The following is a 23300-nucleotide window of genomic DNA, read 5'->3' as shown; positions in this document are numbered from 1 at the left end:
ACCTATACCAAGATTGCTAGATTGTGCAGTAATGCAAAAACGAGACAAAAGAGCTCTAATGGCATCTTAATGTATGCAAATCTGACAAATAGCTATGAATCATCCCCAAGGTAATACTTTAAAGCAGGCTTTGATATATTTTATATTATGATGAAATGAGGAACTCAGATATTCCAACACTTCCAAATGTCACATCTAAAAGTTTGAAATTAATATTAGCATTCTATAAAGGCACTTCAGTGAATATAAGAATTATGACTAAGCCAAGAACTTCCAGTTTTTATTTTTTAAACATCATTTAACAAGAAAAACATTCAACCAAATTAAAAAGAATTAGGTTGGATTAATTTACAATAAAATAATCAACTTAAAATATCAGCCCTTCCATTTAGGGCCAAGGAGGCCAATAGTTCCTGTTTAAACAGCAGAATTGCACAATTATTTTTACCTATATTTGATGGCACAAAAAAATAAAAGTCTTACAACTTCCACGGACATCCTCCCCTCCCTCCAGAGCAGAGTTCATACAATTCCATCTTAGGTCAGTACTCAGGCTTTTAAAAATCATCTTACATTTTGAAATATAATACAACTACTCTGGTAACAAGAATACTTTTAAAACAATTCTTATAGAAAACAAATACCTTAGATAATTGTGTGGCACATCAGACTGCTCAAAGAAACAGCAAAGATGAAAAATAATGTACAAGAATTATAGTCCCTTGTTTATAGAAACCATCCAAATAAAATATTTTCCCTAATCTTCCTTGCTTCTTATAATTTATTAGCAGAGATGAATTACAAGAAGCAGAACGCACCATTTTTTGGTTCTTGGTTGTAGCTGCCAGCTTAGGAGTTCATGACTATAAATATAAAGCAAATATGATTATGCTCACAAGTTCTGGAATGGGAAAAAACCCCAGATATCTCTAAAGTGTTTCTCTAACCTTGCTTTCAAGTCATGACAAAAAAATTCACAGCAGTTTAAAGGATGGTGAAAGACTAAACATGGGCCCACTAAAACAGAGATTAATTTTACCTATTACACTCCTATAGTAAAAATTGTAATAAGTATGATATTGTATTAAGTAACATTCTATAGTAAGCTGTTGGAGCAAATACAGCATTTAACAGGTTCATTTACAGACCAGGCATGGTAGCCTTCAGACAGAACATCTTATTTTCACACTCTTGAACATGTAACCTTTAAAAAAACCAAAAGGAGTATGTAATTTATGACAGCTGGCCAGGCACTTAATTTGGGGAAAGAGAAGGATTTTGAGGTAAACTAGAATTCTTTTCAGCAATCACAAACATAGCCTAAAAACCACGTTTTACACCACACTGAAGTTATTCAGCTTTTAAGTTTGTCACTCCTTTGTGCCAAAATTCACACCTAGGTGTAACTTTTTTTTTTTTTTTGGAGACAAGTCTCTCTGTCACCCAGGCTGGAGTGCAGTGGCACGATCTCCGCTCACTGTAACCTCCACCTCCTGGGTTGTAGTGATTCTCCTGCCTCAGCCTCTCAAGTAGCTGGGACTACAGGCACAGGCCACCATGCCCGGCTAATTGTAACTTCTTAAGAAGCTATTCAAAGAACATACTCAAGTCTGAATTTTGGCCCCATTTAGAAACTTCTGTGCTTAGAACATACTTGGAAAACTCTAAGTACATACATACAAGGGCTATTGGCACAAGAGCCCAAGATGAGTATCTTTCTCCCTAATTTGATGTCAAATTTAATAGATTTTTAAGAAAAAGAATCACTGGCAGTCACAGACATTAAAAAAAAAATGACTGAGGTGATAAGCCTCAGGAAAATTACAGAGTAACACTGCTCCAGAAGGAGCAGAAACAGAAAAGCAGAATTTCCATTTACAAATGATGACAGTACTGTGAAAGCTCCCAGAATTAGCAGTAAGAAGCACAACTCTCCAGGTTCATTATACTCTGGGCACAGTATATGGTTCTTCTCTTCTGAATTTCAAGGTAATATGACATTTGCTTGATAAATGAAAATTCATAATATAGAAGATGGAGGACCTCAGTAAGTATTTAGATATTAAAGACAGGAACAAAGTGGCCATTTTGGAATTAGTCTTTTATCAAAAGTTATCCAAGTCTATTTTTCATGGGAATTACCAGGGTATTATCTGCAAATTAAAATGCCAAGCCTCCAAATCCTCATAAGTATCAATTAATTATATTTTCCATTCCTGTCTCAACAATTTCAGCTTCCTGTTTTGAGCAAACTCATCGGCTTAGGTTTATCAACATCTTGTTTTAAACCCTTCAAAGAACATTATGAATAAAGAAAATTTAAAACATTTTTCAGCTGGGACATCCTCATTCTCAAATGAGAATATTGGCTTAATTTAGAGTTTCTACATGGCTAAAAGAAAAAAAAATGTATAAATACGTGATACCGAGTTTTCCAGTCATGGTAAAGGGTTTGTGCTAACTGACCTCTTCTTTCCTTGCAGGGCTAACTGCAGCCACCCAGCAAAATTACTAGCTGGAGTTACTGGTGCAATGAGCAAATGTAGAAGAATTTCTTTCTCTGTGATGCTAACTGGATTGTTCAAGTTTTGAAACTGTGACCCTGGTCCATTAGCACCATGCTTTACTCAACTGAAATAATCAAGCCCCTATTGCTGTGGGGGAAGCTGTAGAGGGTGGGGTGAGAAGGGGATTGAGGGCAATTATATACATCATTAAGATACCATGATATACAGTGAAAATGTAATTTGTTAATATACTATATTTGAGGTTTGAAAATCACTGATCACAGCTATTAAATAACAATGCACCAAAGTTTTACAATATTTGAACATCTGCAAATGTAGAGCTTTCTGGTATGACCCAAATTTGAATACAAATGGAAGTTCATTGAATATTAGGTTTATCAGTAAGCTAGAGGAAACAAATTACATACATTGTATAGGTAGTAACCTATGAAAAAAGTGGAGATTAGGTAAAAATTAAGTGAAATTATTCATATGCTTTCAGTTTCATCTTTCTCCTGGGAAAGCCCCAAAATAGGCCTCTGGAAAACCAATTTCATACATGTACAAAATGGCATCTGCTCTCAAATACATACAGCTTTCCTTCAATGGTAGATAAGTCACAGACGTATCTCACACATTCATTTCATGCATAAGGATTTTTGAGACATCTATTCCACTGAAATATTATAAAGGAAGTCTACAAACCACTTCTAGGAAAAAGGCACTTCACTGTGAAAGTTGGATTTAATTACATCAAAGTTGTGAAGACTAGGACAGACTCAAAATTCAGTATTAATTTTAGTATTTATGAATCTAGAGCAGATGCCAGTTTAGAGAATACAGCCGATAACATTATAAACAAACCAAACAGCAATAATAACTATATTCTTGGCAAAACAGTAATTTATGACATTTCTCCAAAAATTAGCATAGTTCTAAGTTCAACAGTAAAAAGAAAAAAAAAATCACCAGCAGTTGCTACTTTAGAGCTCAAGACACTGTTTTCAATAGAATTTCACGTTTGCGGTTTGGTTCTGTTTCAGACATGAACTGCTTTTCAGATGAAAAACCTGGGGTGGCAGAGGTGTGTTTGTGCTGTGGAAGAACCCAGGGAAGAAAAATAACAGGGAGTAACAAGAGGTGCATTCTCTGGTCAGACAGCCAAGTGAGGAGGTAGTTATTCTGAGAACTTCTCAAATAGAGAGTATTGTACTAAACTACTGAGAGGTGGGGAAGTAGCAGGAGCTTCTCTGTGAGACTGAAGATAGCAACAGGAATACTTCTCCTCCAGGGAAGTCAGGACCAGGGTGTCAGTGCAGCTGAAATAGAAACAGAATTTGTGTAAGTGACACATTCAGAGTATAAGAAAAACAAGTATACAAAATTAACAGGAATGAGAATACATTTCCAAACTTGTCCTACCTTGAAAGTGGCTCTTTTCTGACAGAACTTTAAAAGTATCTGTAAAAAAAGAACAGAAACCATGTCCTTATTATTAACTAGTTTCAAAGTAGTGATCCTTCAAATTCCTGGTCATTGCCAGGAATAGGGTATGCCTACATTTCATAAATAATGTCTTATAATTTCTAATGTTATCAAAACTATAAAGATACCTGTGGAATAATCAAATGTTTTAAATACTTTAGACCTCAGTACTTTCAGAAAGGGTGTCATATGGAAAATGTGCAGGATAGGCAGAAACTCAAATAACATATAGACAATAACACCAGCACTCCTCCAAACTGCCCAATACTAAATACTAAGATTTATAATTATGCCAAGAAACCATATGCTCACCTTGTTACATCACCACACATGGCAATCCCATACAACCCTGAGTCCCATCATCACTGCTGTTGAGTTTTTTCATTCGGTACTGGCGTATTTCTCTTACCAGTGTGTAAAAAGCATCTTCAACACCCTATAAAAGGAAAAAATGAAAAAAAATGAGAGAGCTAGCTCAACGGACACAATCCAAATTATATGCTCTCTTGCATTTGTATCTCTTTATGTGGACATAAGATTCCAATTACTAAATGAATAGCTGATAAAATAAAATACGGTGATTTAAGGAAGAGAACACTAAATTTCACATTCCTATTGAATCACAAGAACAGGCTGATATAAAAATGGCACATTTTGCCAAATAAACATTCAGGCAAAGGAAAAGGGTAAAGTGAGAAATACGGAACAAAACTACATTAAAGACTCCATTCAGAAGGCTTTAAGCCCTAAACGGGCTGGTGTTGACAGAGAAATAACTAATGTTTATAAATATTTTTAGTCAAGGATCTTCCCAAGAAATATTTGTGGATGTTAATGCAGGAGTAAACATGCCATAACAGAATATTAGTAAGTTCATTTTGGGTTTAAACAAGCGTTAAGAAAAAGAACACTATTAAAAATACCTAACAACAGGCCAGGCGTGGTGGCTCACGCATGTAATCCCAGCACTCTGGGAGGCCCAGGTGGGAGGATTGCTTGAGGCCAGGAGTTCGAGACCAGCCTGGGCAACATGGTAAAACCCCATCTCTATTAAAAGTACAAAAATTAGCCAGGCATGATGACGTGCCCGTAGTCCCAGCTACTTGGGAACCCAAGAGACAGAGGCTGCTGCAGTGAGCTGAGATCACAACACTGCACTCCAGCTTAGAAGACAGAGCGAGACTCTGCCTAAAATAAAAAAATAAAAATAAAAAAATGAAAAAAATGCGTAACAACAAAGAATATGAATATGGATCACATCTCTACCAGAGTTAATCAACTGATATTCTCTTGCCTAGAGCAAACTCTTGCACAAATGCTGAAAGCTGTACCATACCTGTCTGGTCTTGGCTGAGGTTTCAATGAATGGAATCCCGTAACTCTTGGCCAGTTCATGGGCTTGTTTTGTATCAACTGTCCTTGTTGGCAAATCACACTTGTTTCCCACTAGCACCATAGGTACATCATCCGAGTCTTTTACTCGCTTAATCTGCTCCCTAAAAACGGGAATATATTTTCAGAACATAAGAAAAACAAGATTAGTCTGGGTGCAGTGGCTCATGCCTGTAATCTCAGCACTTTGGGAGGCTGAGGAGGGCAGACTGCTTGAACCCAGGAGTTTGAGATTAGCCTGGGCAACATGGCAAAACCCGGTCTCTACAAAAAATATAAAAATTAGGCCAGGTGCAGTGGCTCATGCCTGTATTCTCAGCACTTTGGGAGGTTGAGGTGGGCAGATCACAAGGTCAGGAGCTCAAGACCAGCCTGGCCAATATGGTGAAACCCCATCTCTACTAAAAATACAAAAATTAGCCAGGTGTGGTGGCAGGCGCCTGTAGTCCCAGCTACTCAGGAAGCTGAGGCAGGAGAATCGCTTGAATCCGGGAGGCGAAGATTGCAGTGAGCCAAGATCACGCCACTATACTCTAGCCTGGGCGACAGAGTGAGACTCCATCCCTCCCAACCCTCCCCAAAATACATATATATAAAATATATATTTATATATATAATTCATATGTATAACTTGTGTATATATATATATTTATATCTTATATAAATATTTATGTATAACATATATAAATATATATAATTTACATATAAAAATATATTTATATATAATTTATATATATTTATAAATAAAAATATATATATACACATATATATTATAGCTGGGTGTGGTGGCGCATGCCTGTAGTCCCAGCTAATTGGGAGACTGAGGTGGGAGGATCACCTGGGCCCAGAAAGGTCAAGGCTGCAGTGAGCCATAATTGTTCCACTGCACTCCAGCCTGGGCAACAGGAAATAAGAAAAAAAAGAAGGGAAGAAAGAAAGAAAGGGAAGAAAGAAAAGAAAAGAGAAAAGAAAAAGAGAGAGAGAGAAGGAAAGCGAGAGCAAGAGAAAGAGAGAGCAAGAGAAAGACAAGATTTCAGGAAGGAATAAATGGCTAGGGCAAAAAAGAAACTAGCAAATTTTATGTAGCCCTATTAACTTCTAGTATTTTTGCTTTTTTCTACCACTTACAGAAGACATTGTATACTAAAGAGACTGCTTTAGACTTGTTGCAGCAGCCATCAGGAAGCCATAAGTACAAGCTCACCTTCTACTGGGAGTGGATAGGTATTTTATCCTGACACATGACCTAGTGAGGCTCCTGGATTCTCCAAAGAGCTTGGCTCTGGATTTAATTGGCAACTAGAAATCACCCTTTAGATTAAGGTCTAAAGTATAAAAAGTGAAGCTCACTGCTGCTAAACAACTAGGTGTGACAGTATTTAATGGAAGGCAATCTATCACTTTTCAAGATGGGTGGTGCTCAAACATTTTCTTCAAACAAATTGTAGATGAAGCTGGGCATGGTGACTCCCGCCTATAGTCTTAGCACTCTGGGAGATTGAGGTGGGAGGATCACTTGACCTAGGAGTCCGAGACCAGCCTGGGCAACATGGTGAAACCTTGCTTCTACAAAAAATACAAAAATTAGCTGGGCATGGTGGCACATGTGCCTGTGGTTCCAGCTACTCAGGAAGCTGAGGTGGGAGGATCCCTTGATCCCTGAGAGGTTGAATCCTGAGAATGTCATGCCACCGCACTCCGGCTTGGGCAACAGAGGGAGACTCTATCTCAAAAAAACTAAAACAGGCCGGGCACGGTGGTTCACAACTGTAATCCCAGCCCTCTGGGAGGCCGAGGCGGGTGGATCACCTGAGGTCAGGAGTTTGAAACCAGCCCGGCCAACATGATGAAACCCCATGTCTACTAAAAATACAAAAAAAATTAGCCGGGCATGGTGGCGGATGCCTGTAATTCCAGCTACTCGGGAAGCTGAGGCAGGAAATCTCTCGAACCTGGGAGGCAGAGATTGCAGTGAGCCGCGATCGCACCACCGTACTCCAGCCTGGGCAACAAAAGCGAAACTCCATCTCAAAAAAAAAAAAAAAAGAAAAACTAAAACAAAACCTTGTATCTGGAAGCCCAAGCTATAAAATAGAAAACATAAGAACTGCTCTTAAGTAAAGCGAGGCTGAAGCACCTAGAACTCCTGACAGCACCCCTTTCAATGAATGTAAGACACACCACACAGCACACCTGGGAAACAATTGCTTTAGATTGTCTTGACCAACACAATCCAACAGTACTTTATGTGATGATGGAAATGGTCTATATCTGTACTGTTCAACATGGTACCTACTAGTAGCTATTGAGCATTTGGTGGTCGAGGAACTAATTTTTAAATTTTATTTAATCTTAATTAATTGTAAATAACCACATACTGCACAGTACTGTTTTAGACTCCACCCTTGGATTACCCACAAGGTCATGTAACTGAACTATATTCCATTGGCTATTTGCAAAACTGTGCTTGATGGCAGTAGCCTACATTAAGGGATAAGACAGCCTAAAGTACCTGGACCATGTCACTGTCAGGTTACTACTAATTTTTACATTAAACAAGCTTCTTTGAGGTTCCATGGGAAAACTTCCTTCTAGTCTGAGCAACTTAACTGCTTCAGCATACAGATACGGAATCTTTCAGCTGGCTACTTTCCTTTTCACAACAGTGACCAAATTTGTAGTTCACCTTTAGAAAGTCATTGGAGCTTCATGCACAATCACAGAATATGCTCACTCCTAAATTTGTTTTATTTCCTTTACCCTTAATTTTTTTTGTCTCACTTAAGCCTATTTTTCATTAATTTTATCTTGCTCTACTATATGCATTTTCATAAGATGTTTTAAATACTCTTTGGTTTGAGCTAAGGCATATAGAAAAATGAATAAATTTCTTGTAAGAAAGAAGAAAAATGACTTCTAGAAATTCAACAAACATTTATTAGATGCATGCCAAGTGTGGGCATTTTATTAAGTACTGCTATTACTTTTAGACAAAAAAAAAAATGGGAAGTACAACAGGTTAGGAAAAGAACACTTGAATTCAGTTTTGGACCAATCTGCTTTTGAGAGCAGACATCTTCACATGGATAGAAAATAAGCCAAGACTCAAGCCTTTAGGCAGAACACTTAACTAGCATTTACTGTGTGCCAGGCACTATTCTGAGTGATTTGCATATTTATTAAAACTGTAATCTTCACAACTCTATGAGGTAGGTATTATTATTTCCATATTATAGGTTAGGAAAGCCACATAGCCCCTAAGTCACGTCGCAAATAAACAGAGCTAGGTTTCAATCCAGGTAGAGTTCCCATTCTTAACCATTATATTATTCTGTTTAAGATCACTGTGCTAAGAAAAAGGAGCTTTGGATTTTTGGTCCTGGCTCTGCTACTAATAACAATCCTGACTCCAAAACCTAACAAACGACATTCTGAGCTCTGTTTCTGATTCTGCAAAATAAGAATATTGTACTAGAATTTTTATGGTCCAATCTAGCTTTGAAACTTTATGGTTCTATGGACAAAGTCTATCTTTATGTTCCCTTGCTTTGTTTTCATCTTTATGGACTTCCTATTTGCTTACTCCTATCATTTTATTTTTTATTTTTTTTGGAGACAGAATCTTGCTCTGTTGATTAGGCTGGAGCGCAGCAGTGCAGTGGAGTGAGCATGCCTCGACCTCCTGAGCTCACGTGATCCTCCCACCTCTGCCTCCCGAGTAGCTGCCATCATGTGTGACTAATTTTTTTATTTTTATTTTTGTAGAGACAGAGTCTTGCTCTGTTGCCCAGATTGGTCTCCAACTCCTGGGCTCAAAGTGATCCTCCCGCCTTGGCCTCCCAAAGCACTGACATTCCAGGTGTGAGCCACTGTGCCTGGCCTATCTTTTCCATTACATACTGAAAGATGTTTCTTGGACATGTTTTCCTCTCTGAAATTCCTTTGTGATCTCTAATTACAGCAACTCTGGTTCCGAGTCGTTCCCAGTAGCAAGCTTCACTTATGTATTATCAAACATTATAGTAATAATATATTATGTAAAATAAATTCCAGTATTAACTTTCAGTAATTACCCTAGATTCTCAATGTCAAACAACCTAAAACCAACTCTTCCCATAATTAAAAAGCTCTATCTTCCCTAGTGTGGTAACCTCATTTCCCCATAAAGCTTCAGAACACAAAGATCATCCTTTCGGAGAAAATAATGCTCCTAGTACCTGTAGAGGTTAATATCCGCAAATGACTTGCTATTATTGATGGCAAATACACAGAGGAAGCCTTCGCCTGTCCTCATGTATTGGTCTCTCATGGCACTGTACTCTTCTTGTCCAGCTGTGTCCAGTATGTCCAACAAACAGGTTTCACCATCTATAACCACCTGTTTTCTGTAAGAATCCTGGGGGTGTGGAGGGTAAGGGGGCAGGGAGGGAGGGAGGTTCAATTTTTATTAAAAACCACAGGGAATACAATGCTATTGCCAAGGTTAAATAAGCCTCTAACTATTCAAGCCCATTTCTGCCTATCTGGTTTGTCCCTCAAATTGCTAATATATAATCACAAACAAAAAGTATCCAATATCACCCTATGTAAAAGAAAACCCACCAAATTCTATATGCCTGCAGAAAAGAAATATGGTCACTCTGTTCCTGGAAAAGATTAAGAAAACACAGTAACTCAAATGACAACTCTACTGCAGCCAGGAGGCTACAGATTAAGTACCTAGTGTATTTCACTAAGCTATGAACTGGACTGTTTCATTTGTGCTGTTTATTTTACTTAAAGAAATCTAAACATACGTTCACCAATTATAACCTGGCCCTATATACATCATTTGTGTTTATGACTAAATATACAAATACCTTTTGTTTCAGAGAAGGTTTTTTTTTTTTTATCATGACAGATGTACCTTTGGGAAATATTCCTGAATCAAATTCTTAAAGGTTCCAAACAAGGTATCGTTATGATTAATTTCTCAGGAAGACAAACATGCACAGATCATATAAAAAATACTTTCATTTTGGTTTTATGGCAACAGGACTTTTACTTGTATTTTAATGTCATCACACTTGGAGAACTCTCTGGAGTACTGGAAGTGCTCTATACTGTTATCTGGGTGGTAGCTACATGACTATATAAAAACGCAAAAAGCACTGGGCTGTAGACATAACATTTATATATTTTATTGCTCAATAAATCAAACATTTAAAAATAATTAAAATATTAAACATTTCATGTAAAATATTAAAGCTGTTAAGCTCAAAATAAAGATTTTGCCAAGGGTTAGCAACCAATTTTTTATAATGGCTATATTAGAGTTAGTTTGCATCAATTAAACACTAGCAGCCAGATGGTAGGGAGGCCAGGTGTTGATTAAAATAATCTCTAAAGTTAGGCATTTCTAAACTGAACAAAACTACAAAACCCTTTATTTATTTATCTATCTATTTATTTATTTTTTGAGACGGAGTCTCGCTCTGTTGCCCAGGCTGGAGGTCTGTGGTGTGATCTCAGCTCACTGCACCCTCCGCCTCCGGTTCAAGCGATTCTCCTGCCTCAGCCTCCTGAGTAGCTGGGATTACAGGTGCGTGACACCACACCCAGCTAATTTTTGTATTTTTAGTAGAGACGGGGTTTCACCATGTTGATCAGGCTGGTCTTGAACTCCTGACGTTGTGATCCGCCTGCCTCAGCCTCCCAAAGTGCTGGGATTACAGGCGTGAGCCACCGCGTCCGGCAAAACTCTTTATTTAAACAGCCTTAGGTGCCACTTACTGAAGACAATCTATACCATGAACTCTCATAATAACAATAGAATCCCTAAGTACTATTACATAGTGCTTTACCATTCATAAATAACTTAAATATATTATTTAACTTTCCATAACATCCCTGTGTGGTAGGCAGGACAAGTTTATGGTAATTTAAAACATGAGGAAAATGAGGTTGAGAGAGATTCATTTGCTCAATATCACACAACTAAATAAACTGCAAACAGGGACCAAAATCTTAGGCATAAAGACTAAAAATCTCAAGTTCTTGCTACTCCAATCATCTGGTCTCAGCTGCTTCAACTAGCTAATAAATAAATATTGAAGAACACTCAGCTCTCTGAATCCTTTATCTCCATCCTATTATCTCCCATACAATCAGACAGTCTCGCTACTATGGCCTGTGTTTCTCATGTAATAGAGCTGTTATATATGAAGAAACTCATGAATGAATTCAACACTGAATTTACAATAGTTTACAGAACTGTTAAAAACTGGACAGGTTTTAGAAACTTCAGCAGCTAATAAAAATGAACTGTTCTCTATAAACACGTTAAGCTTACTGCATAACTGAATGTATACCCAAAATAACTTTTTACTTTCTTTCCTCTTATTCCTTTAATACAGAATATGGGTAAAGATGACCCGACAAGTGAGAGACAGGATCAGGTCAGCGGGCTACCACTGGGCCTCACCTCTATGGTGGGATCATATTCATCTACAAAGTGGTTCTGGATTAGCTGGATTGTCAGTGCGCTTTTCCCAACACCACCTGCTCCAACCACCACCAGTTTGTACTCAGTCATTTCACACCACCAAGAACCTGTTGGAAACCAGTAATCAGGGTTAATTGGCGAGCCACATCTACAGTACTTTAAAGCTTTCTATAATCAATGGAAATGAAAACCCTAGCGTAACCTTCCATTTGGTTCTTAAAGTGACTAGGGAACGCAAAAACACCGGACTAATATCGGCCTCACACTTCTGGAGTAGTTTTTTAGCAACCCCCACCCTTAGCTATTTTTCAACAGTCCTTGGGCCCCGCCCTCAGCCTAAGCAATGGAAATCCCCCTTCCTATTACTCCCCGAAGGCTTCTCAGCTCTAGCAGGAAGCCTCCAGGCCGCAACTCCTTCCCATTCTCCCTTCTGTCTCCAAAGATCTCCCCACGTAGGCACCAAATGGAAGGACCCCCGCCCAAGGCCTTTGTCTCCAGCTGGTAGATTCTGCTCGATTTCAGGCATCAGTGAAACGCCTGAACATTCCACAGCCCAAAGCCGAACACTATGCATGAGAGAAACTTACCTCAAGCTCCACTGCCTCTGCTTTGGACAGATTTAGGACCACAGCCGGGAAATATGTTGGAGACCCCGGAACCGCCATGAACAGCCCCCACCAGGGAGCGGCACTTCCGGCCCCGCCCGCTACGTAATCACTCGGCGCCCCGGGCTCCAGAGTCCCCGCCCCGGCCACGTGGGCCTCCGAACCACGAGTCATGCGGCAGGCCGCACCCAGACCCGCCCCTCCCACACGGGACGTTTCAATAATGAAAGCGCTAGGTGCTAGTGTCTCAAAAATCAGTAAAACTTTATTCGCTTCCATTCTTTCGCCATTAACAGAAAACTGGAGAAAGCAAAAATGTTTTGTGTTTACAAAGATAAACCGCCTCTTTACCCAGAGATCAAAACCTCAAACGACAAGGGGGAAGATAAAACCGCCCTCCCCCACATCCCCTGAGCTGACCCTTGTCATCTTAGACAAAGCCTTCAGTCCACTGGCCAGGGACCCTGTATATGGCCAATTCAAGAAGAGGGCCAAGAAATCAGACCCATCCATTCCCGTGATATAAAGTTGAACAGAAGCTACACCAAGGGTCAAGTGTCTGTATTTTACAGGACACAGTAACCAGGCGGCTACTTATAAAAAAAACAAGATTCATTTCAGGCACAACTTTTTTATTTTTTTTTGTTTTGTTTTGTTTCTAAATCAGTAAAAGAAACCGGGTCCTAGAAGCTGCAGTGATCTAAGCAGCAGCAAATTTGTGCATTCATTTTTTTTTTGTTTAAATATGTTTAAATTATCACACTGCTGGCACTCCTCATTTGCATGAAATTCTGCACCATACTTACTAATTGTAGTAAAGTTACCCCCCAACCCACGAAAAAAAACCTACTCTGGAAGATAATTTTCACTGAAATATAACCAAACTTCTTTAAGTGGATTGTGACAAGATTATAAATGATATGAAAAATAACATTTTAAAATTTGGCCATCAACTTTAAGAAATGGTTTGCCTATACAAATTTTTGTAATTTTTAAAAGATAATATATTCTACCCTCATATGGTCCTCAGAATTAAAGCATAATGAACAGGAAGAAAAAGGAAAAGAATGCAACTGAGTGCTAAGGCAGAACATCTTGCCAGAAGTAATTAATGAAGGTAGAGTATATAATGAAAAGTGCAGAATTTCATAGGGCCAACAAGATAACAGTCTATATTTTTCACTTACACAGGCAAAGTGGATTCTGCAATTACCAGTTGCGTTAAATGCACCAAATAAAGCTCCTAAAATTGATACTATAAGGCGCCACCTTAAGTTTTCCAGGCTGCAACTGTGCATTATTTTAAAATGGTTTTCTTAAATTTATTTATTTTTTTAAACATAACACGAGGAAGGTGTTAAAACTGGTGTAATAGCTCAATAGAATAAGTATTCCAGATTTCGGGAGGGATGAAGAGGGAGATATTCAGAACCCTTCACCAGATTCCCCCCAACTTGATCATAGTGGATTAATGATGTGCTTTGTGGATGTGGTTAGTCAATGACACCAGCTTGACGGATCTTTCTTTCTGCACCAAACCCCTGTGGGGGGGAGAAAAAAAAAACCCTGCAGTTAATGATTTGAGCGCACAACAATCATAGTACATTCACTATTCCGAAATGAAACTACAAAAGCATTATTTTTAATCATCTTATGCAGTACTAATTCTTTCCTAGAGGAGAAAATCCACAGTAAGCCCTCCTGACTCATTCATTACCTAAACTATCTTCAAAGCATCAAGAAAAGAAATGTGCTTCTTACTGTAAGTAACCATTAGGTTAGAGGCTGAACCAATGTGTAGAAAGTCCTAACTAGTTACAAGCAATATGGAAGTCTCCCTGCTTCATTAAGTTTCCTGACCTATTGTTTAAATAGGACCACACATTGTACATTGGTCTATCAGTTGGCCTCCCCCAAGCCTTGTATGCCCTCATACCATTGAGTTATCTGGTCCCCTTGGCTGACGAAGAACCATTAGGCGAGGAGCACTGGCATCATCCAGAGTGATATTCTTCAAGCGATTGACCAACCGATCAGGTCGAGGAGCTGCAACAGCCTTGGGGCCCTCACTGTAATGAAGTCAAAAGAACAGAAGAAACCACACTTGGTGGGCAGACAGCAAGCACTTGCAAAGGAGTGTGTTTTCCACCTAACTGCCCAAATGACTCACTTTTTATGATGGGACTCTTGCCTAATCTACCTAGCTAGAAAGACAAGACAGACAAGTTTGTTTATGTATTATTATCCCCAACTCAAGGTCCCAACTTAATAGGAATGGAAGGAATCATTTGCAGACCCTAGACTTGAATGCAATCAGTGACCAGTTCCACAGATGCATAAAAAAACAAGGTAGCAGATGTGGTAGCTAACACCTGTAATCCCAGTGCTTTGAGAGGACATGGCAGGAGGAACACTTGAGCCCAGAAGTTCGAGATCAGCCGGGGCAAAATAGTGGGACCATGTCTCTACAAAAAATAAACTGGCTGCATGTGGAGGCACATGCTTGTAGTCCCAGCTACTCGGGAAGCTGACATGGGAGAATTGCTTAGGCCCAGGGGGTTGAGGCTGCAATGAGTCGTGATAGCGCCATTGTACTACAGCCTGGGTAATGGAGTCAGACTGTGAGACTGTGTCTCTGGGCGGGGGGAAGCAAAACGGCATTATGAATCAGGATGGCTAAACTATTAGAATTTTACATAGCATATAACCTAGAAATGACATAATGGAAGAAAAGGAATTTGGCAAAAATTTTAAAAAACATGTACTACACGATCTTTTTGTATTCAACTAGAAGTAGGAAGTATCAAGAAATAAAAAGTGGCAGAAGAGGGGAAAAAACAAGGCACAGAAAAGTAATGTGACAAAACAGAGACTATAAAGTTGAGACACTCCAGGGTAGTTACTAATCAAACCACAACAACAAAACTCACCAGACTCGCCAAACATTACAGGCACTGCACTTGCCAGTGCGCTGATTAAGAATCACTGAGAACTCCACCTCATCTCCTGCCTGTAGCTCAATGCCATCCTGAACTTCTTTCACATGGAAAAAGAGCTTCTTGCTGTCTCCTACTTCATAGTTAATGAAGCCAAACTGAAAAAAAAAGTAGGTAAAAAAGAGAGGACATGGCACACCTCACTCTGAATGAAGCACAATGTCTGCCCCTATCTAAAAGGATGTATAAAACATGGTATTAATGTTGATACTCCAGTCCAGCTGCCTGTGGCAAAACCTGTCAGGGAAGAAATGTATCTTTGAAAGTGCCATTCACTATATCACAAACTTGAACCAAACAAATAAAAGTTGCCTTGTTCCTTCATATATTATGAACTAAGCTTTTTGAATTAAGCAAACTCATCAGGAAGCTGTTACTTAAACATATATATTGTTTGGATCCCCTCTAGAATTAAGCTGGGTTATAGTAGCAGCCATACAAAATGTTATTATTCTCTGTACTGATAAAAAAACATTCTGAGGACTCAGATTTTCCTGAGACCTCAGTAGTAAGACTAAGTTTGTTTGCCCTAAGCTTATTTTTTAAGTACTTTTGAACATGGTTTCTGTGTTTGTGTGATATGCAAAAGCTCTAAGCAAAAGTGTACAAAACCATATAGTCCTTCTACTCTGGAAATCTCACCCCTAACTTATTTTCCCCATTGCGTAATATTAGTTACTAATACCAATCTTACTTTCTCATTGCTAATATAGTCACTTTTTGTGTAGTTTTCTGTTTTTATTAAGCTACCTCAAATGACTGAAAAAGGTAAAGTAGAAATAAAAAACAAATGAATGAATGTTGATTTCCCCTTGGCTGAAAAAATTGGAAGGTTTTGGTTACCAACTCATAGAAGGATCAAATTCAGATACAGAGATGCTGGCACTTACCTGATCTTTCACACATTCCACTGTGGCCCTACGCAGGGGTGTGATGTTGTAAGCCATAGTTTGTGCATTTTGGCCCAGGACACACAATTGGAACTTGACGCTCTCCCCTTTCTGCAGGCAATCCCCTTTGTTGGCCATCCCAACGATGCCAAATGGATAGACCTCACCTTTCATATCACCTGTAAAACAGGTACAAAGTCTAAAAGCTAGTATTTCACAACAGTCCTCTGCTGATGATCCTAGGAAGTTTATATAGTTGCTAAAAATGTGTTATGTTACCTAAAATACATATACATTTTTAGTACTCAGAAGTTTCACCTTAAAGCTTAAATGAAATCCTAAATGTTAAATACTACCATGGAACCAAATGAGAATGTCACAGCTCCCATCAGTACTTTATTAGCTGATGAACAATTTTAAACTGCATTTATAAATTAAAAAAAAAAAATACTGTCATTTACAATCCCATTACCTAAATTTTAAGCAGTATGGGTTGCTAATATTCACAGGACTATCTTCTTCCCAAGTTCACAATATGAGCCAACCAAAAATACTTTTGTCCCATACTCAATCAGCCAGTAAACAACTAGGCAGGCATAGGGAAAAACAATTTAGATAAATTTGATACCCCATCTCCTTTTTTTTTTGTTCCAATTCTGGCTCCCTCACATAGGTTCCTTCTTCCAGATCAGAGATCAAAACCCATTTTCCTAAAGGGCCAGATAGTATTATTTTAGGTTTGCAAGTCATCCTGTCTAACCAACTCTGCTGTTGTAGTGAGAAAGCAACAAAAAACAATATGTAAACAAATGGTTGTGGCTGTGATCACAAAAAAAGGCCACCATATATGCTGAGCCCTGCCCCTACAGTATGAAGTTGCCTGGAGCCCAGTGCATGCTACAGATAAAAACTATGCCCAAGAATTCAGCTGCCTAACAATTCAGCATCTAGGCAAATGTACTCAGTCAACAATAGTGGAAAACATGAGAAAAACAAGTGGGAAGCAGAAGCTTCTAACCATCCTCTTGATGATTACAGGGTAAGTGAAGAATTTTTGTCATTGTTGTTGTTGAGACAGGGTCTCACTCTGCTGCCCAGGCTGGAGTGCAGTGGCGATCATGGCTCACTGCAGCCTTGATTTCCTGGGCTCAGGTGATCCTCCCACCTCAGCTCCTGAGTTGCTGGGACTACAGGCATGCACCATGACTGGCTAATTTTTGTATTTTTTGTAGAGACAGGGTTTTGCCATGTTGCCCAGGCTGGTCTCAAACTCCTCAGCTCAAGTGATCTGCCCACCTTGGCCTCCCGAAGTGTTGGGTTTACGGGTGTAAGCCACCACACCCGGCCTTTTTTTTTTTTTGAGACGGAGTCATGCTCTGTTAACCAGGCTGGAGTTCAGTGGCATGATTCAGCTCACTGCAACTTCCGCCTCCCAGGTTCAAGTGATTCTCCTGCCTCAGCCTCTGAAGTAGCTGGGATTATAGGCACCCACCATGATACCTGGCTAATTTTTGTATTTTTAGTAGAGACAGGGTTTCACCATGTTGGCCAGGCTGGTCTCGAACTCCTGACCTTCAGGTGATCTGCCTGCCTTGGCTTCCCAAAGTGCTGGGATTACAGGTGTGAGCCCCTACTCTCGGCCCCAGCTGACTTTTAATTTTAAATACAGGAACCAAAAAACTTTGAGGAGATAATCCAAAGAGATCAAGTCATGAGGAAGAGTGATTAGAGGAAGCTGGTCTGACTTCATGCAATATCAGTAATTACCATTTATGATGCACATACTAATTCATACTTTATAGAACCTTCTAAGGCTGAAGGTATTACCATTTTAAAGATGAAGAAACTGAGCTAGTAAAGATTTGTCCAAGATTATATGCTAGAACGGTGTCCAGATCTAGGTCTGCCCAACTTCAAAGTCTTAGTATAAGTTACAGTTGTGTTCCTGAATAAAAGAGCTAGTTCTTACCAAGTGTAATCTGTCTAGTCCCGGGCTTAGAGATGCCTAAACAAAACCCTTGCTTTGGACTATATCCCACCAGCCTTAGAGATGCTAAATAAAACCCTTGCTTTGGACTGTATCCCACAGCCAGTGCTGAAGAATGAGTGGACTGGGAAGTGGGGATGCAAAAGGAAGTAAAAGCAGCACGTTAGGAGGAGATGGAAGGGCAATTTGATATCATATCATGAGTTAAAGTTAGTAGTCCATACTCCCATGGCCTTTTTAGGGGTGTGATGTCATGGCATTTGTTTAAAAATTCATATTTAGAGGTGGGAGAACAGTGGTTTTATGTAAAACAGAAATTCTAAGAATCCCATGTGGTAAAGGAATAGGTTATCAAGGTTCATTTCCTTCTCTCAAATGACCTGCTATTCACCACTTTATGTTCGCTGACTCTTAGGTGATGCAAGGACTTTATTCTCTGTAAACCAAGCCATCATCTTTTTAAAAAAAATTTTTTTTATTATTAGTTTTTTTAATAGTAGAGACGGGGTTTCACCATGCTGGCCAGGCTGGTCACGAACTCCTGGCCTCGTGATCCGCCTGCCTCGGCCTCCCAAAGTGCTGGGATTACAGGCGTGAACTACCACACCCGGCCTACCAAGCCATCATCTTTGGTTGGAATACTCAAGCCCTCTCATCTACTCCACCATCATGTAATTCTGCTATCCTAATCATCTACAGAGTTCTCTCCTGTTTCTATCGTGTATTTATTTTATGCATACAGATCATACAAAGTTGGTCTTTCTGATGGTGACTGTTGGGGGAACAGTGGCACTGGAACTCTGGGAATTCTTGAAGATAGTGGGGGAAATAAGAAGAAAGTAGAGAATGAAAGGAACCCTGAGCTAGAAATGAGAAATAGGATCCTCATAGAACTCTTAACTATTAAGAAACAGATTATGTACATATGTGTAGTGTGGGGGAAAAAAAACAGTAAACTTTTACAAGAAGCAAAAATACAGAACTGAATGCTTACTGATTTAAATACTAGTGAAGGAACTGAATATTTGATTATCATACACTCAACATTAAATGCTTTGGTATCAGAGTTTGTTCTTAAGTCTATCTCAGTATAATTCATAGTTGCTCATGTATCAGTCATGTGCTCACAAAGCAGTCATGTTTTCACTATTTAAACCCAGACTGACCTCATTTTCAAGGGGTATAAAAATAAAAAGCAAGCATGAGAGAGAAGTCACTTTTCCTTAATTCAGTTTTAAACCTAAAAACAACTGCAATGAGCACCATATTTTAAAACTTCATAGGTGCTCATCTGAAGTTACGGCAAATTTCAAACAGCCTGATAGTGATGATCCTTACCCTCCTCCACAATCTCAATCATTCCTTGGTACTCAGTCTGTGTTGGATCAACACTCCTCAGGGGGCGAATTACTTTGCCAGAGTAAATGGTGGGATCAGCTTCCTCAGTAATGCCATTCACTACAAAACAAAGGCAGGTACATCTCTCAATTTTATTTCATCTCTACTATACAGAAAGACAAGTAAGCAAAAAATAACAGCACAAATGTTAACAGGGTAGGTTGGCTGCCTGCTATTGAATGGGGAGGGAACCTGAAGCCAAGTTCTATTTTTAGAACAGCTGCTGGACTTTAAATACTTCTAAACTACCAAAATGCCTGCTTTTCCTAAATAGAATTGTTTAAATAAAATTGTTTAAGGAATTAATAAGTATTCATAAATAAAACATGCCTTGATCTCTTACTTTTTCCAAGTGACCATATGTCATTTTTTAAGAAGCCTTTCCTGGTCTCTAAAATGTAAATCCCAATACTTATATACTGTCCTGATTCATCTTTATTACATGTATTGTTGTCTTTCTAAACATCATATACAGTATTTTACTCCTCCAGTCTGCCCCATATTTTCCACCAAAAAATAAGGTCAATGAATACAGGGATGTATCTGATTTCTTCACTGCTGTATCCCCAGTGTCTAAAACATAACACACACTTAAGAGTTGAGATGAGAGCCAAAAATAAGTCACAGGTCTTTTAAAGTCAGAGATCCTAAATTACAATTAATTTTTTTAACTTCCCATTATTTTTCACATTTAGATTCATTCTTCTTCAAAACAATCTTCCAGGGAAATGCCTCTCTTCCCTACTCCATGGTGATGTATACATATCTTGGGGTTATTTTTGTTTTTTTCAGACAGTCTTGCTCCGTCACCCAGGTTGGAGTGCAGTGGTAGGATCATCATGGCTCACTGCAGTGAGCACAACCTACCAGCACAAGCGGCCCTCCCACCTCAGCCTCCCAAGTAACTGTGACTACAGGCATCTACTACCACAGCTGGCTATTCTGGGGTTATTTTTCAAAAGAAGACAATGAATTGAAAATATAAAGCAAATTTCCTAAAATATCTAGGCCAGTCCTTCTCAAACACCTAAAGGATTTATTAAAAAAGAATGCCCACTCACAGAGTTTCAGTGGGTATGGGATAGGGTCAGAGAACGTGTATTTCTAACAAGCAACCAGGTGATGCTGCTGTTCTAGGGAATCGCACATGAGAATGACTGATGTAGAATAATTAGGCCTCATCTCCCTCTACTACTCCATCCTTTATCTCCCACTGAAAAGCACAGGCTGAATAAGAAGTCACAATTTATTACCTGAGTGTGTTTTGTTCACTTTTTCTGCACTGACTTTGTTACCTTTGCCTTTGGACAAGCTATACTCGACCATGTCCCCCAGTTCCAGGCTATCAACATCACCGGAGAACTCACTAAGGAGAAAGGAAATGACATTTAACTAAACATTACCATAAACATCAACAGTAACAGGTAGTCTTTATTTTACAGTAACAGTCATGGCATGGCATGTTTATTTACGTTAGACACCATTTTAAGTACCTTCTATGTATTGACTCATTTAATCCTCAAGAATGCCCCATGAAGAGGTAACATTACCCCTAACTTCAGGATAATGAAACTAAGATACCAAGAAGTTATTTGGTAAAAATTACACAGGTATAAAGTGGCAGGGCCTGGATTCAAAAACTGAACTGTCTGGTTCTAAGAGCCCTTACTTTTTTTTTTTTTTTTGAGACAGAGTCTCACTCTGTCGGCTAGGCTGGAGTACAGTGGTGCGATCTCAGCTTACTGCAACCTCCGCCTCCCAGGATCAAGTGGTCCTCCCACATCAGCCTCCTGAGTTGGTGAGACTACAGGTATGCACCACCATGTCAGGCTAATTTTGGTATTTTGTAGAGATGGTGTTTCACCGTGTTGCCCAGGCTGACCTCGAACTCCTGGGCTCAAGGTATCCACCTGCCTCAGCCCCCAAAGTGCTGGGATTATAGGCACAAGCCACCACACCCAGTCAGACCCCTTACTCTTAACCACTATATTATACACCAAACGGCCAACCCTATGGTACCAACACAAAAAATAAGGCTGCACAGGCCTTTCTATTTCTTTTGGCCACAGGCTCTGTATATAGTAAGATCAGTGGTTAACTTCAGTTTATATCTTGCCATAATTCTACCAATATGAAATCTGGACCTCAACAAGTATAATCAATTAATACTAAATGTTTTTTATTCCAACACCAAAGAATGGATGGTAAGTTAGCTGTAAAGTTCCTGAAAGTCACGCCTTACCTGTAATGGAAAAAGATTTCCTTATCATGATTGGCTGTTTCAATAAATCCAAAATTATCCTTCAGAGTTGCCACATAACCCAAGAGCCTCTTGGAGTTAGAATTACGACCTAAAAGTCGCACACAAGTTGCAACCTGCTGTCCAGGCCTCTGTTTGTCACTAATACTAAATTCAACCTGTGAAAATTAAGGATGCTCATTAACACCATATCACTTCCACACCCTCTCCTTAACTCAGAAAACAAGACCTATAACTCCCCCAGTGCATGCTTTTCATTCCAAATATCCTTCGTAATTATTTCAATGGAATTGATTTTCACCAAAACATTTATGTCTCATCCCACTTTTCACAAAGAATCAAACTTTTGTCTTTCAGTCTGTATTCCTTATAGATTCTTAATTTCTTTAGAGGGCTATCCAAAAACCAAACATATTAAGTATGAGAAAAAATGAACAGCAACATAAAATCTTTGGTGTGCTTTTACTTTGATAATGTTTCAGTAGTAACTGTTTTAACTTTCTTACCAATAACGATTTTATTAAGCATGTTTTACCTAATGTTTAAACAGCTAGATTAACAAGGCTTTGATTAACAAAGAGCTTGACAGACACTTTTAATAAGCTGCTTTCAAATAGAAGATATTCATGTATTTCTCTTAAACACAAAATATATTTCAGCAGAACTTGATAAAATTTGAAGAACCCATCCTGCAGGATTTATGATTAAGATGACAACTCTTAACCCTCTCTCGAATGAGCAGAATTATCTTGCCTTATCTCCTATTTGAGGAGAAGTAGATCCTTCCACATCCTTGGCTTGAAAAGCAATAGTAAGTTTCACCCCACAGTCATCATAAGCAATAATGCCATCCTCAGCCTCCTAAAGAGATACAGTCAAAAATAGAATGAAAACAATCTCAAGAACAAAAACCAATAAAAACAACTACAGTTCTTACAGATTCTTGAGCCAAAGGATTGGTACAGCTGTAAAAATGTCTTATTCCAGGGTTTTCTAACAGATTATTCTTATGAATAAAAGGTAGTCTTGCCTTAAGACTAGCTCAGTCTGCTGTAATTTTTAATTGGTCTTTCAATCTTTAGAATCTCATTTTTGCTATTGAGGAGAAAAAAGCTTACTGAAAATGTTTAATACACCTATGCTCCTCATAGCCAATCAGAAATTAAACTGGGCATGTTACTTCCAAGGAAGTAGAAATTCTATAAGGGCAAGAAGCTTCAGTATTTCCTAAAGAAGCTGCGGAAGTATCCTCTTTTAGTAGCACACAGCACCTTGCACAGTATTTAATATATAATG

General features: G+C 38.9%; 2 protein-coding genes across 5 annotated transcripts in view; both read right to left on the bottom strand.

Moving 5' to 3' along the window:
* Positions 1-252: 252 nt before the first annotated feature.
* On the bottom strand, positions 253-12586 carry NRAS (NRAS proto-oncogene, GTPase). Its single transcript, XM_054463252.2, has 7 exons — positions 12456-12586; positions 11848-11975; positions 9602-9780; positions 5329-5488; positions 4305-4428; positions 3930-3968; positions 253-3826 (listed from the first exon to the last, which is right to left on the bottom strand). Exons 2-5 carry the CDS (start codon positions 11956-11958, stop codon positions 4309-4311), a joined length of 570 nt encoding a protein of 189 aa, XP_054319227.1. The 5' UTR covers positions 11959-11975; positions 12456-12586; the 3' UTR covers positions 253-3826; positions 3930-3968; positions 4305-4308.
* A 502-nt stretch (positions 12587-13088) lies between these two features.
* Positions 13089-23300, bottom strand: part of CSDE1 (cold shock domain containing E1) — a 41263-nt gene continuing 31051 nt past the window's right edge. For all 4 annotated transcript variants that reach the window (XM_054463227.2, XM_054463218.2, XM_054463239.2 and 1 more), the window contains 8 exons: positions 22758-22865; positions 21987-22162; positions 20998-21110; positions 19685-19804; positions 16360-16538; positions 15404-15567; positions 14410-14542; positions 13089-14014 (listed from right to left, as the gene is read on the bottom strand). In XM_054463227.2, the coding sequence (XP_054319202.1) occupies positions 13967-14014; positions 14410-14542; positions 15404-15567; positions 16360-16538; positions 19685-19804; positions 20998-21110; positions 21987-22162; positions 22758-22865 (1041 nt within the window). In that variant the 3' untranslated portion in view covers positions 13089-13966. The remainder of the gene's footprint in view (positions 14015-14409; positions 14543-15403; positions 15568-16359; positions 16539-19684; positions 19805-20997; positions 21111-21986; positions 22163-22757; positions 22866-23300) is intronic.

This window comes from Pongo pygmaeus, chromosome 1 (genome assembly GCF_028885625.2).
Source record: "Pongo pygmaeus isolate AG05252 chromosome 1, NHGRI_mPonPyg2-v2.0_pri, whole genome shotgun sequence".
NCBI lineage: Eukaryota > Metazoa > Chordata > Mammalia > Primates > Hominidae > Pongo > Pongo pygmaeus.
The sequence above is the reverse complement of the archived record's forward strand: the minus strand, read 5'-3'. Positions and strand labels throughout refer to the sequence as shown.